Consider the following 15,685-nt stretch of genomic DNA (forward strand, 5'->3'; position numbering starts at 1 on the left):
AGTCAAATAACAGAGACAGAGTTTTGGGTGAAGTAGAAAAGAATAGCTATATTGCTTTCCCAGGCAAAGGGGGACACAGCGGGCTCCTGCCCTCGAAAACTATGTGTCCCCCAAATAATATTTGATGGTATGTGATGTTATCCTGAAGCCAGGTAAAAGAAGGATGTAAAAATCTGGGTGGCCAAAGAAATCAGAATAAATGTTGATATAAAATTGGATCACCTCCACCTTCAGGATCAAAGAAAGCTTGATAGACTGTGGTTATTAACAATAGAGTGATTCTGGCTGCTAGAAGTGGGAGTGACAATAGTAATAGTGTGGCCAGAAGTAGGATGGATCAAACAAACAGTGGTGTTTGGTAATGAGATATAGCTGGAGTTTTTATACTAATAATTGTGGTAATAAAATTAATAGAACCTAGAATTGAGTATACACCTGCTAAATGTAGGGGAAAAAATGGTTAGGTCAACAGAAGCTCCCATGTAGGCTAGACTAACAGCTAAACATAGATATACTGTTCAGCCTGTTAGCCTGTTCTAAAAATGGTGGTGGAAGAAGTAAAAAACTTATTTATTGGGAGAAATGCTATATCAGGTGCTCCAGTTATTAGTGGAACTAGTCAGTTTCTGAATCCTCCAATTATAGTGGGTATAACTATGAAATTAGGTATAACTATGAAATTATTACAAATGCATGGGTGGTACAGCTACATTGTAGATTTGATCATCTCCTAGTAAAGCTCCGGGCCTGGTTTGGCATGATTAAAAGGCTTAAGACAGTACCTCTATTCTGGCACCAAAAAACAGATGCTCAGTGACTATAACTTTATGGTTTGTTGAGAATAATCAGCAGTTTATGAACATAGTGAAATGGCTGAGCAAGCGTTAGACTGTAAATCTAAAGACAGGTTGAGGCCTCTTTTTGCCAAGCCCTGTGGTGAATGACATATTGAATTGCAAATTCAAAGAAGCAGCTTTAATTCTGCCTGGCTTCTCCCCTGAATGGAGACAGTAGATTGAAACCAACTGACTAGAGTATTTAGCTGTTAAATAAAATTCTGTGGGGTGAAAGCTTGTCAAATCTAGTAAGAATTTAGTTTAATAAAAGAGTGTGATTTGCATCCAGTTGATGTAAGATAAAGTCTTGCAATCCTTATTTTCAGGAATTCAGTAAATAATACTTGCTTAGGACTTTGAAGGGTCTTGGTCTGTGCTAACCTAAATTCCTAATCCAGTACTGATAATATAATAGTGAGAATAATTATAGCAATTAAGGGTGTTTAATAAATTAGGAGAAGGATAGCATTGTGGTGGATGAATTATATATAAATAATGTAATGAGTGTTATTATGATATAAGTATAGGATTATTATAGTTGGATTATAAACTATAACAGCTGTTATTCAACGTATGTAACCAATTGATGAGTAGGCTATGATTTTTTGTAGTGGGGTTTGGTTAAGACTTCTTCATCTTCCTCCTATGATTGATTAAAAATATATAGCTCTAAAGAAGATGTGGCACATATATACAATGGAATATTACTCAGCCATAAAAAGAAATGAAATTGAGCTATTTGTAGTGAGATGGATGGACCTAGAGTCTGTCATACAGAGTGAAGTAAGTCAGAAAGAGAAAAACAAATACCGTATGCTAACACATACATATGGAATCTAAGAAAAAAAAAAAGGTCATGAAGAACCTAGGGGCAAGACGGGAATAAAGACACAGACCTACTAGAGAATGGACTTGAGGATATGGGGAGGGGGAAAGGTAAGCTGTGACAAAGTGAGAGAGTGGCATGGACATATATACGCTACCAAACGTAAAATAGCTAGCTAGTGGGAAGCAGCCATATAGCACAGGGAGATCAGCTCGGTGCTTTGTGACCACCTAGAGGGGTGGGATGGAGGGTGGGAGGGAGGGAGACACAAGAGGGAAGAGATATGGGAACATATGTATATGTATGACGGATTCACTTTGTTATAAAGCAGAAACTAACACACCATTGGAAAGCAATTATACTCCAATAAAGATGTTAAAAAATATCTCTCTATATAGCTCTAATTAGTAACATGTTTAGATTAATGGATGGTGAAACTCAATATAAAATTGATAGTGGTACAAGTTTCTGTAATGTTAATAAAATTAGGACAGATATTAGTGGAGCTTCGGGCATTCAAAAGTGGAATGGGGAAAAGTCCAAGTTTTATGACAAGGGCTGTTGTGGTAAAGGATGCTGCTGGATTAAACACTTTTATAATTGTTCATTGGCCAGAATATATTAGATATTAGAATTATATTAGAATATATTCTAGAATTAATTAGAATATATTATATATTAATAATATTAATTAGATATTAATTAATAAATAATAATTATTATATTAATCAATAAATATAAATTATATTAATAAATATAAATTATATTAATAAATATTAATATATAATATTAATTATATATTAATATTTATATATAATATTATATATTACTGTAATATATTATATATTATATATAATATATATTATATATAATATTATATATGATATTAATTATATACAATAATTATTAATATTAATAATATTAATAAATATTAATTAATTAGAATATATTATATATTAATAATATATATTAACAAGCATAGATGTGAGGGCTTGCGTCAAAAAATATTTAGTGGATGCTTCTTTGACTCATGGGTTGAATTTTTTAATTAAAACTAGAATAATAGCTAATATGTTTATTTCAAAGCCAATTCAGATTATTAATCCATATGAGCTTATCATAACAACTGTAGTTCCTGAAATGATAGTGAAATGATAATAAAAATAGGGGATTTATTAGTATGGGAAGGATATAAACCAACATTTTCAGGGTATGGGCCTGATAGCTTACTTAACTGACCTTACTATAGAATATGGTGTAATATGGTAGCATGGAAAATTCTGAATTCTTAGGAGTAGGTTCAATTCCTTAATACTAGAAATAAGAGGATTTAAACCTCTATAATTTACTCCATCAAAGTAACTGTTTTGTCAGACATATTATGTTCAGTGGGATGCTTGATATAATGATCAGTAATGATATATTTCGTATTCAAAGAGCTAGCGTTAGTAGTAGGAAGTTTTTCATAGAAGATGTATAAGTTGGTTGTATTGGAATCGTGGATAGAAGGCTTGTACTCGGAAAAAAGGATAGGAAGATGATTTTGATAATAAAATTGAGTATAGTTCTGGTACGTAGGAATAGAATTGTTGTAAAAAATATTTATTATAATAATGTTGGCATATTTTGCTAGGAAAAATAGGGCCAATGGGCCTGCTGCATACTCAACATTGAAGCCAGAGACAAGTTCTGATTCTCTTTTTGTTAGGTCGAATGGAGCTTGGTTGGTTTCTGCTAGGATTGAGAGAAATCATATCATGGTCAGTGGCCAAGATGGAAAAATTAGACATAAGTATTCTTGAGTAGTGATTAACGTTGAGAGGGTAAATGATCCTTTAATTAATACAACTGATGATAGAATGATTGCTAGTGTTACTTCATATGAAATTGTTTGCGCTATTGCTCATAGGGTCCCAATTACTGCACATTTTGAATTTGAGGTTCAATCTGACGAGAGACTATAATACAGCTAATAGTATGCCTAGGTTTCTATTGATTAATGGATATGGTGTGGGTAATGGAATTCATATTGTTAGGGCCAACGTAGAGGCGAGGACTGATGCAATAATATAGATATTGATGATGTTAATGGTCCTTTAATGACGAGCTGGCCAGCATTGGCAATGGGTTGGAGCAAGCCAGCACATCCAACAATGTTTGGTCCTTCATAGAGTTGTATATAGCCCAGTACTTTTCACTGGATTAGGATAAGGAATGCCGTAGCAAGTAGAATGGGAATAATTAATAAAAGAATGTTGATTATAACCAAATTGTTAAGGAAAGAAGTTAAATCTCTGGTTATACAGGTTTAAGTTTTATGCAATTACCAGGCTCTGCCACCTAATAAACCCTGTTCTTGGGCAGGGCTGGTGTAAATTAATTAAGATTAAGATTATGTCATCCATTAGTTTTGTAAAGTAGGGCTGGTTTCTCTTGTCCTTTCATACTGGGAGAAATATGAAATACATAGAAATTGATCTGGATTACTTCGGTCTGAACTCAGCTCACGTAGGACTTTAATCATTGAACAAATGACCCATTAGTAGTGGTTACACCATTGGGATGTCCTGATTTAATGAGGTTGTAAACCCTACTGTTGATATGAACTCCAGAATAGGATTATGCTGTTATCCCTAGGGTAACTCGTTCCATTGATGAAGCTTTTGGATCAATAAATGATAAAATATTTTGCTTAGTTGGTCTAGGTTTTAATCACTTGTTTTACTCTCCGAGGTCACCCCAACCAAAATTTTAGTCCATTTAAAGTTTTGTTATCCCTTGATTTCATTAATTTTGGGGGAGGGGGTGTTGGACTAAATTAGTGCTCCATAGGGTCTTATCGTCTTATCCTGTCATTACGCTTCTTCACAGGAAAGTCAATTTCTCTAATTAAAAAGTAAAATACATTGCAACTCCCGCTTTCTTTTCATTTCTGTTTGAATGGATAAACAAGAAGGTCCTACTGTATCGCACAGGGAAATATCTCCAATCTCCTGGGATAAACCATAATGGAAAAGAATATTTTAAAAAATGTATTAATGTGAAAAACTGAGTCCCTTTGTTCTACAGCAAAGATTGGCACAATATTGTAAATCAACTATACTTCAATTAAAAAAGAAAAAGTAAGAGACAGTAAAACCCTCGTGTGGCCGTTCATTTAAGTCTGTATTTAAAGAACAAATGATTAAGCTACCTTCGTGTGGTCTGGATACCACAGTGGCTATTAATACCACAGTCACAGAGCAGTCAGTGCCTCTAATACTAGAAATGCTAGAGGTGATAGTTTTGGTAAACAGGCAAGGTTTGTGTTTGCGAGTTCCTTTTACTTTTAAAAATCTTTCCTTAAGCACATATCTGTGTTGGGTTAACAACTGATTTATTAAATAATTATTAGGTTAAATTTATATTTAACTATCAGTGATTATCCATTCTGATATAATCTTATGTGAGGAGAAATAATTCTTGTTATTCATATTAACAGTATTGCTTCTGTTGATAGATTGATCCAGTATTACGTTAGGAGTTAGTTTTTATTAGTGGAATTAAGATAAGTAAACTGTTGGACTTGAATGCTTTCTTATTTGGTGGCTGCTTTTAGGCCAACTATGATATAATTAATATGACAATAACTATGATATTAATAATGATAACAATATTATTAATATAATAATAACTTCCTTCTAAGGAAGTCTGTATCCTGTATGTAAAGAGCTCTACCTATTTAGATTAATATTTAAATTTATGTTAGAATTGTTTCTTAGGTAAACTTAAAGTTGAACCAAAATTCTGTACTGGATAACCAACTGTCACCAGGCTCATTAGGCTCTTCGCCCCTGTCTACAAATCTCATTATTCTGCTACATAGATGAGTTTGTTCCTGAAAAACTATTCATAGGTTTCATCTTACTTCGGGGCATTTGACTTCTTTCTCTTAAATTGTTCTAGTTAAATCATTATGCAAAAACTAAAAGGCGTAAACTTTGCTATTTAATAATTTAAATACTTCACCATTCCCTTATGGTACTTTGTCTATAGCACTAGTTAAAATCTCTATCGCCTATACTTTTGTTTGTAAATAAATGTTTAATTTATATACTATAATTGAACTTGATTAGTTTGGGCTAGTTTTGGTTCAAAGTGATCATTTAAGATGAAAATCTAGTGGGTGTAAACTACATGATTTTAAGCTACACTTAGATCTGTCCAAGCACTTTCCAGTATGCTTACCTCTGACTGACCTGTCTCCTCTTAGATGTTAAATAGTTATAAATAAGTTGTATACATAGGTTTCGGTATTTGAGGAGGGTGACCATCTATGTGTGCATGCCTCATGGCCTGACTCAAGCCTATTTTTAAATTTACTGCTAAATCCTCCTTTAGTTTTTAATTTTATAAATACTTTTGTGTAAAATTTAATGTTCTTGAAGTAGAAAATGTAGCCCATTTCTTCCTACCCCATAGGCTGCCTACACCTTGAACTAATAGTTTTATGTTGATGCTTGTGCTTACTATGCCTCCTTTTCAGGGTTTGCTGAAGATGGCGATAGTCTGTATTAGCAAGGAATGGTGAGGTTTATCAGAATTTACATCGATAGATTATAGAAAAGGCTCCTCTAGAGGGATAAAAAAACACCACCAAGTCCTTTGAGTTTTACGCTATTGCAAGTAGTACTCTGGCATATAATTTTGTTCTAATTGTTTGGGTTGAGGGCTAAGCATAATGGAGTATTGGATCCCAGTATGAGTCTCAGCTATCGTGTAATCAGGAATATTAAAGTCATTTTTGTAGTTTATTTTAGCTGCAGCTTTTTACAGCCTAATTAAAATTTAACTTTATTAGAATTTTTTTTTTTTTTTTTTTGCGGTGCGCGGGCCTCTCACTGTTGTGGCCTCTCCCGTTGCGGAGCACAATAGGCTCCGGACGCGCAGGCTCAGCGGCCATGGCTCACGGGCCCAGCCGCTCCGCGGCATGTGGGATCTTCCCGGACCGGGGCACAAACCCGTGTCCCCTGCATCGGCAGGCGGACTCTCAACCACTGCTCCACCAGGGAAGCCCCCATGAGCTACTTTTTAATGTGCCTGATGCCCGCTTCTTTTAATCATTGCTGATCCAGAGGGCTTTCTCACTTGGATGTGGAATACTTGCATGTGTACTTTTATTAAGAATTAATAGAAAGACTGGGACCAAACCCATGTGTTTATGGACTTAGTAAACTCATCTAGGCATTTTTAGTGCCTTGCTTTATTAAGTTACAGTAACAAGCTAGATGTAAGGGGATCCCCATCCATCAAAATTCTGTGAATTTAAGTAGCATGCTAGCGTTTAGTGGAAGTATTTTAAACTACTGGAGAGGGAATAAGTTTTTCTAGTCCATAGGTTTAAAGTCAGAATTTTTGGTGTTTGAAATTTTCATTTTGTTAAAAATCTTGGCTAAAATATGTCTTAATTTGTGATTTAGATATTTCTTATAGAATGAGGGAAAGTAGGCTTTTGTGTACTGTTATATTTTAATCTTGTTTTGGAAATGTCAAGATTGGTATTAAATATATACACTTTGAGGTCTACAGGGGCTAAGGGGAGTTTGCTAATTTTTATTTGGACATGTGAAGGTACACGCGTTTTATCAATTTTCTTATGTATTTTAAGCACTGACTAATACCTTATGGCTGTTGTTGCTGTAAAATAATATTCAGTATAGGCTCAGCTAGATGTTGACTGGCGGTGTTAAGGCCTCAGATGGCTATTGCTGGGTCACAGCATGCCCCCAAATTTAAAAATATCAAATGTATGATACCACAGTTATGTGTGCACATGGGCTGATTAGTCATTAGTCCATCAAGATGTCTTATTTAAGAGGAAAGCTTGAGAGATTTTAGGTGAGATGGTCCTGAAGTTAAGAACCAGATGCCACATACAGTTCAGTTCTAGAAACCCCCATGTTATGGGCCCAGATTAAGAAGAGCATGTTTGTGGGATAAGCTGCCTATTTCTCAATGCTTGGGATTAAGGAAAGTCGTTGGTTGTGATAAGTATGGTGACTAGAGTTGGTTTGACTTAATGGAATTTGTACAATATTTTGTTCTACATAATCATATAATACTCATAGTTTGTACTCATACACATGGAGTAAACAGTGTATGATTATATATACAATGTATCATACAATCAAGTATGTATGTACTAATTGTAATGGGGCAGGTCATTTAATACACAAAGTACACAGCAATGGCATCCTCTAGAATTTGTTTTTAATACTGACATAGCACATAACAATAATATTTTACTATTTATGTGCAACTTTCAGGGAATAGTTTAGGAAGAGTTTCTGATGGCGGAGTTGGAGCTTCTTCCTTGATGTTGTAGGGAGGTTTTTCTCCTTTTCTGGTTTATAAGACCAGAGTGATAAACTACAAACACTCTTCATTTTAGAAGATTATTTCCAGTTAAGGTTGCGAGTAGCATAAGTAAAGAATAAGAAAATAAAAGATTGATGCTAGTTGACCAATGATAAATGGGTGTTTAAATGGTTGTCCTCCAACTCATGCTAATGTTAGTGGGTCTGCTACTAGTAGTCAGAATAAGCATTGGCTGAGGGGTCAGAATACTATGCTTTGATATATGAACTACTGAGATAATTGCTAGAATGAGGATAGAAAATACTAGAGCTTATATACCACCTTATTTATTGGGATGATATTGAGGAGATAACATCCAAGTTTCTGAAATTTAAAAGGCTCTTAATTTTGCCAAAAGCTACCCTGAAGACAGCCTTAACCACATCATACTTACACATTTCCTCTGTCCCTTTTCTGGATCATACTTTTTAAAAGAGATTAATTTGGGCAGAAAAAAGAATTGATACTATATTCACTTAGGCAAAAGAAATCAAGGCATTGAGCTTTGAGACCAAAAAAAAAAAAAAAAACGAAAAAAGTAGAGCAGAAATCTACTTCCATACATTAATAAGCAATACAGAACAAAGTAGTTATATTGGTAGAACCAAGTGGAAGGCTAAGGCAGTGATCAAAATGGGAAGACCCTCATGTAAAGAGATCCTTGTACATTATTTACATCAACATAAAGTTCATCTTGCACTCTATTTCTAAAACTGTTTTTCAAAATAGAAAGTTTTCATTGTAAATGTAATACCTACCCATTATAAAAAATAAAGTGAAATTTGGACATTAAAGATCCTGTGGAAAGTAAAAATCCCATCACCCAGGAATTACAACTTGGTGCATATTTTTACAAAGGTTTTTGCGTTAGGTGTATGCACTTTAAAACAAAAAAGAATTACCTTTTACCATCTAACAATCTCATAGCAATATTCCGGATCAATGACTATAAACCTTCATGATTATTTTAATTAATTGAAGTTGACTTACAATCTTGTTAGTTTCTCGTGTACAGCAAAGTGATTCAGTTATACATATACACATACTTTTTCATATTCTTTTCCATTATGGTTTATTACAGGTATTCCCTGTGCTGTACAGTAGGACCTTGTTGTTTATTCATGATTATTTTAAATACCTACATAGTATATCACTATATGGGAGCTATCAACTCATTTAATCCTTCCAATATTTTCATAAACACACCTTTGCTTTTTTGTCTCATTGTTTTCTTATGACAAATTCCCAACAGTGATGAATTACTAGCTTAAATGATAAATAAGGTTTTTAAAGGTTTTGAATTCAAATTGCTCTCTAGGAAAGTTACACTGATTCACTCTTCTAAAGATAGAGAAGATTTAGAATACTTTCTCAAGTTCACCCTGCTCATTGCTGGATTGAAATTGTCAAATAAATTGATTGGGCTAAGTGCAGAGATTTAATTGGAAATATGCTATAAGGAAATACGCCTGTACTAGTCAGAAATCTGGTGGCTGACATGCTGGCCAATTCACCTTCAGCCATTCCCAGCCCCTCTCCTTTACTCACTTAAAAATAAAGGCTACTTGGCTTTCTCTGCCTCTTACACAATTCTGGCCAACAGGAAGCAAGCAGAAATGTGCTGGAAAAGCTTTAAATCTCCTGACAAAAAGGACAGATATACCTGGAACTGCCCCCCTCCCAGCTTTGGATGTAAATATGTAGTTGGAAGCTGTGGCAGCCATATTGCAACCATAAGGAAAAAGCCAAAAGAATCACTTGTTCTGTCCAATACCAGCAACAGATAAACTTGCAGACTTCGTGATGCGGGGAAAAAACTTGTCTTTATCTGTTTAAACCATTCTTAGTTTTGTTTTCTGTTACCTGCAGTTAAAAAATTACTGACAGATGAAACACTGCATGCTAAAGATAAGCAGTGGTTTCTGAGTTATCATAAGTAATCATAAATATCATATATGATTAGAGGAAATATGGAAATAATCAGATATATTTTAAAATAGGGGTAAAATATGTACATATAGCAAGAGATGATGGAATGAACCTTTAGTACTGAAAACCACAGACAGCATTAAACGCACGTTTAGGAGAAGGAATAACGAAAGATGACCAAATGGAGAAAGGGCAGGATGCACGCCAGAGGATTACTGTGTTTGTCAAAATATGCTTTCTTTTCCTCCTAGGCACACAACCACACTATGTATTTCCCATCTTTCCTTGCAGTTAGTTAGTTGGAAGCACAGATCAAGTTCTGGCTAGAGGAATGTGAACAAAGGTCATGACGCCAGCTCTGCGCCTGGCCCACAAACTCCCGGTTTCCTTCCTTCCCCATCCAACGGCCAGATGGAGAGGCTTTTGAGTGGAGTCACAAAAATGGAGGGAGCCTGTGTCCTCGAATTACTGTATGGAGCAGAGCTCCTCCTCCAACCTCCTTAGAACCGTGACGTGAGCAACATGCTAGTTCACAGTGTTAAGTTCCCGGGATCTTATTTATCACAGCAGCTAGCATCGTTCACTCTGAACAGGTGGGAGCAGTGCAAGTGGAAATAGAGAATAAAAGAAAAAAGATGAGCCTGTGGTATGAATGGTAAGAGTGCTACCTGTTTGGTACACAGGTTCCCCAACCTGACCTAGATGAACTAAACTGCTCCTTTTCATGACACAGATTTAGCAAAATTTTCAATATTTAGGATGAAATCTTTTTTCCAATTCCTTTTTTTTGCTCCTTTCTCAATCTGCTGGTTTTTGAGAGGCTTGATGTTCCTGATTACCTCCTTGAAAGAGTATGGTTTTAAAACTGTGTGAAGCTGTGTTCCTAAGCAACTTGTCAGGAGGAAAGTCTTTGCTAAAGCTTAACATCAATTTAAGTATATTTAGAAACAAATAAAAATAATCCTTATTAAACAATTTATATACTTTGGGTTATAGTCCAAATGAAGTTTTCCTATATGATCAGTTAAAACTAAATAAGAGACCAATCTATATGTCTGTCTAAATGGTGATAACAAAGTTCAACACCAATTATTCTTTGCTTACCTAGCTTGCCTTGTCCTAAAGTCTATGATATAGCTATTATTACTATAAACAAGAGTACAAAAACACACAAACCAACTGATAAATTATATATTACATGTTTATTAAGGGCACAACTTTTATGTAAAATTTACATTTTTATGAAAAAATCAAAAATATTTACAAAATTTTGTAAGATTTGCCTTGTTCTAATTACAATTCAAAGTAGTAAATAACAATTCTTAAAAACTCACATTTGTTAGAGTTCTGTGTTTACAAGTTCTTGGTTAAAGAGGCAGCTACAAAGTTTATCACTATACATAAGCAAGAACCAGCTTGCTAAATACATTTCCGATTGAAAATCTATTGGTCTTTTTTACATCATTAGTGGATTTTTAAATGAAAAAATCAATATAAACTCATATGGCTTCAAAATTGTAACCTGCATCCAATACAAATTTATGTATCAGCACTTGGTATGAAGACAGTGGTAATTAGGAAAGTGCAGAAGTTTAACCATTTCACTAGTTTGTACATTGTAAGGTAATACTTGATTAAAAACAAACATGGTGAGTATAATGGTGTCTGAATTCCAACAATAAAGTATTAACTGCCCAATAAAAGCAGTTTGACTGCAAAGCAGTTACAGTTAAGATTCCAGTAAGGGACTGTAATTGGCATTTAAAAGAGTACAATGTAAGTTAGAAATTCTAATTTTTGTCCACTATTTAGTAAAGATGAAAATTTTAGCAAATTCTCTTATGTACTGCTTTAGTCAAATCTAAATTTAGAATTGGGCTAACATGGATATATTAAAAAGCACATTATTGTGTTATATATATTACTAAATGAGTAGATTTTCTGCTGTATTTAATATAGCAAGATGTTACATAAATGTCTAGTAGGAGGGGTTTTATTTTCTGTAAAGCTTAACAGGACAATTAGTGGTTTTATATAAATTATCATATATAACACATTTTATTGCTTCTATGCAAAATGCAGGACACTGGTACTTACAAATAAATTTCCCATTTGTAAATTATGAAACTGTGTCCAAAATATTTAATTCCTTCAATTAATCAGGATTTGCTATAAAGTTAGGATTTTTACTATTTAATATTAGTAATATTAAGAAGTGCTTAACCCAATCCATCATTTCAAATAATTTTCCTATTTTTAGCAGGTAGCAATTAAGTAAGAACAAGAACATACAAATTGGTAAATTTTTCCAATTGTTGAAAATGCCAAAACTAATCTTTTCTAAAGTGTTCCTCACAAACTACTACAAAATTCATGCTCACAACACATTCAGGAAATAAATGTACAGATTTCCAATAATAGAGTGAAGGGAAATGTTAAATGGAGAGTTAAAATACCAGTTACCAATTTATCATTACAGTTTTGCAGAACTTTCTGATGAGGTTAAGGTGGAATATCTGAAGGTGATTTTTTCCCCCTGTAAACATATGCCATTAGTTATTTCTCTAGTGGCTACAGTGTATCACTAAAGAAGCGAGCCAGGGTTCTTAAGTATAAATTGTCCTTTAGTTATTCTGAACTCCCTTCCCAATTGCGGCCAAAGGTATTTCTGAAAATTGCAATTATCTTGTAAAAATCCTTGACTACTCTAAGATTCCAAATAGAAGATCCAGACTGTTAGGAAGAAAGTGAGGCACATTAATGAACACAAACTAGATAGGCACATTTCTGGGTTTTGTTATTGTTTTACAAGGCACACATTATGCAATCCATATAAAAATAAATTAAATCTACAGCATTAATTTATCAAAACAATCACAACTTCTATAAAGTTAACTGCAGAAGTAAATTTCTCTGCTGTCTTTTGCAAGCTTATTTTAAAACACATTGCACTTGATTAAAAAAAATCATATAAAACACCATTTACACTTTATTAATATGTTTATATGAGAATCAAATTATAGATTTTGCAAACACCTTGGACTCTGGTCTGATTACTTTATGGCACAAAACTCAATTTGATTGAGTGTTATAAATGAACATTATCCCAAACTTAGAATTCACGTTCTGTCTGTATCCATTCAATATCAAAACTTATAAAATTTCAAAATTATCTCTGACTCTAAAAACTTATGGAAAGCTAAATTATTTTGTGCTTGCTCTCCTGAAATTTCAGGCCTGATATTACACTATAACCACAGACACTGAAGATAATTTAAAATTTCAGCCTATAAAAACTTCACTTTACTGACAATCTGAATAAATGTGTTTCCTGAATATTGCAGTTTATCATTTACAGCGTTGAAAATCATTTCAGTGCTATTTCTGTCGATGACTCACTTCAAAAGTGCAATTTAATGTTTGTAGTCAGCTCTTAAAGACATAATACAAGTTAGAATAGTGTTTGGAAAGAACAGATAATGCAGAATGGCAGGTCTGTACTACTCCTTTGAGCCAACCACTTTCCCAGGTCCATCAACAATCGGCCAAGTATCGTCCTGAAAAACACCAAGCAGACCTTTGCAATTATAATTTCAAATGAACTCGAAGGAGAATATTTTCACTGTGGTTACAGATACAAACCCCAGTTCCCATCTGCTGTTTACAATACATTAGAATCAGATCACAGGTGTTCAGCTATACTGACCATGAGTACTCTCTCTCCCAGGTGTGTCTCTATCTGGCACCTTGTACCAAAGGTCAAAGAAAAAATTTCCATGCCTTTAGACTATAAACTACTTGACAGTCGTTTAGTAAATGTTAGAATACAAATGTTTCCCATGTACATTATAAAGCTTGAAATCTCCCAACTTACCAGTGGCAAACCGCTTCTTTACTAAGGAAAGCCTATAGCCAGTGCCTACAAGTTCAATATCTACTCCTGAGAGGGTACTTCCCTCGCTGAGGAATTGCACTGCAAGTGTTGTGGGTTTACTGGGTCCTTCTGAAAGATCAAATTTTGCTCTGAGGGACCCAGAACCTACAAGGAAAAGAACAAAGAACTTATACAGGATAATATATTTCACACCAAAATAGGCAAATGAGCAAGTAAGCTGAACTGTGTCCTATGCCAAATTCGTGAAATGTGTACAGCAAACAAATCAATGTCCTGTTTCCAAATCAGACTTTATTCAGTGAATCTGAATTTTCGTTAAGTAATCTTCATCCATGCTTCTCTTTGACTTAATTAATAATAATCTTCAGAGGCATTTACTATTGAGATTCCTATGCTATATGAATGTTGAAATGAGTCAAAAGACAAGTCTGAGGGCAGCTCAGAAGGAAGCCCTAGAAGGGATGAGTGGGAATAAAGTCAAAAGGAAAGGACTGCTGAGTACCATATCATGGGCGGGAGAGGTAAAGAAGCTAAGACAGCTAAGATCGGGAAGAGCTGTATCAACATTACTATTTTGTATTCACCCTTCTTTTTTTTCCCCTGCCTATATATATATATATATATATATTTTTTTTTAACATCTTTATTGGAGTATAATTGCTTTACAATGGTGTGTTTCTGCTTTATGACGAAGTGAATCAGCTATACATATACATATATCCCCATATCTCCTCCCTCTTGTGTCTCCCTCCCACCCTCCCTATCCCATCCCTCTAGGTGGACACAAAGCACGGAGCTGATCTCCCTGTGCTATGCAGCTGCTTCCCACTAGCTATCTATTTTACGTTTGGTAGTGTATAAATGGATAAAGAAGATGTGGCACATATATACAATGGAATATTACTCAGTCATAAAAAGAAACGAAATTGAGTTATTTGTAGTGAGGTGGATGGACCTAGAGTCTGTCATACAGAGTGAAGTAAGTCAGAAAGAGAAAAACGAATAGCATATGCTAACACCCTTCGTTTTAAAATTTAACTGGTCTAACATGCCAATTATGTCTGAGGGGCTTTCTTCTCAATATAACCATTTATTCAACATAACTCAGTCTAACAGTGTGGCAGAAATAGTAAATAATTATGAATATTATAAATGCTGTTAAGAAAAAAAAAAAAGCTATGGGCACATAAAATGGTGTGGGGATGACAGGCCTGTATCTCAGGCAAAGGTGACTACAGGTACAGAGATGGCAGACCTGACAGAGCATGACGCATTTAAGGGAGCTACATCTACACCAGAAGAGCTGGAGAAGAGGGTACAGGTGGAAGAGAGTGGCAGAAGAGGAGACTAGACTGGCAGCAAGGAACGAGCTCTAAATATCTTTACAAACCACCGGAAGAAATAACCATAAGGAACCACCTAAGATATGGAAGACTAACATTTCAGGTAAGTCTCTTAGAAGGGCAGAAAGGTACAAGATGCAACGCAGGGAAACCACCTGAAGGTCAATAAAATAGTCTAGGGCTCTAGGTGACAGGAAAAGGGGATCTGAACTAGGCTAAGGGAAAGGAAAGAAAGGAATGAATTTGAAAGATATTTAAGAGTTGAAATCAAGGGGTGAAAAGGAGGAGGAGCCTAGGAGGATTCCCGGGTTTCTGGCTGGGGAAAGGAGAACTGCTGGACAGTAGGAGTGACATTCTGTGATTCCCCGCATAGAAGCTCAACACTACAGAGAGAAATCTGTAAGAAAATATAACAATGACCCATCCTATACTATTGTACCTGGTGGCACAGATCAATTGG

The 15,685-nt window shown here is 34.7% G+C and overlaps 1 protein-coding gene across 1 annotated transcript in view; it reads right to left on the reverse strand.

Moving 5' to 3' along the window:
• Positions 1-11,170: 11,170 nt before the first annotated feature.
• Positions 11,171-15,685, reverse strand: part of FCHO2 (FCH and mu domain containing endocytic adaptor 2) — a 119,957-nt gene continuing 115,442 nt past the window's right edge. The window contains exons 25-26 of the mRNA XM_049707713.1: positions 13,862-14,026; positions 11,171-13,544 (exon numbers count right to left, since the gene is read on the reverse strand). Coding sequence (XP_049563670.1) covers positions 13,522-13,544; positions 13,862-14,026 — 188 coding nt within the window. The 3' untranslated portion in view covers positions 11,171-13,521. The remainder of the gene's footprint in view (positions 13,545-13,861; positions 14,027-15,685) is intronic.

Source organism: Orcinus orca, chromosome 3, assembly GCF_937001465.1.
Source record: "Orcinus orca chromosome 3, mOrcOrc1.1, whole genome shotgun sequence".
NCBI classification, from domain to species: domain Eukaryota; kingdom Metazoa; phylum Chordata; class Mammalia; order Artiodactyla; family Delphinidae; genus Orcinus; species Orcinus orca.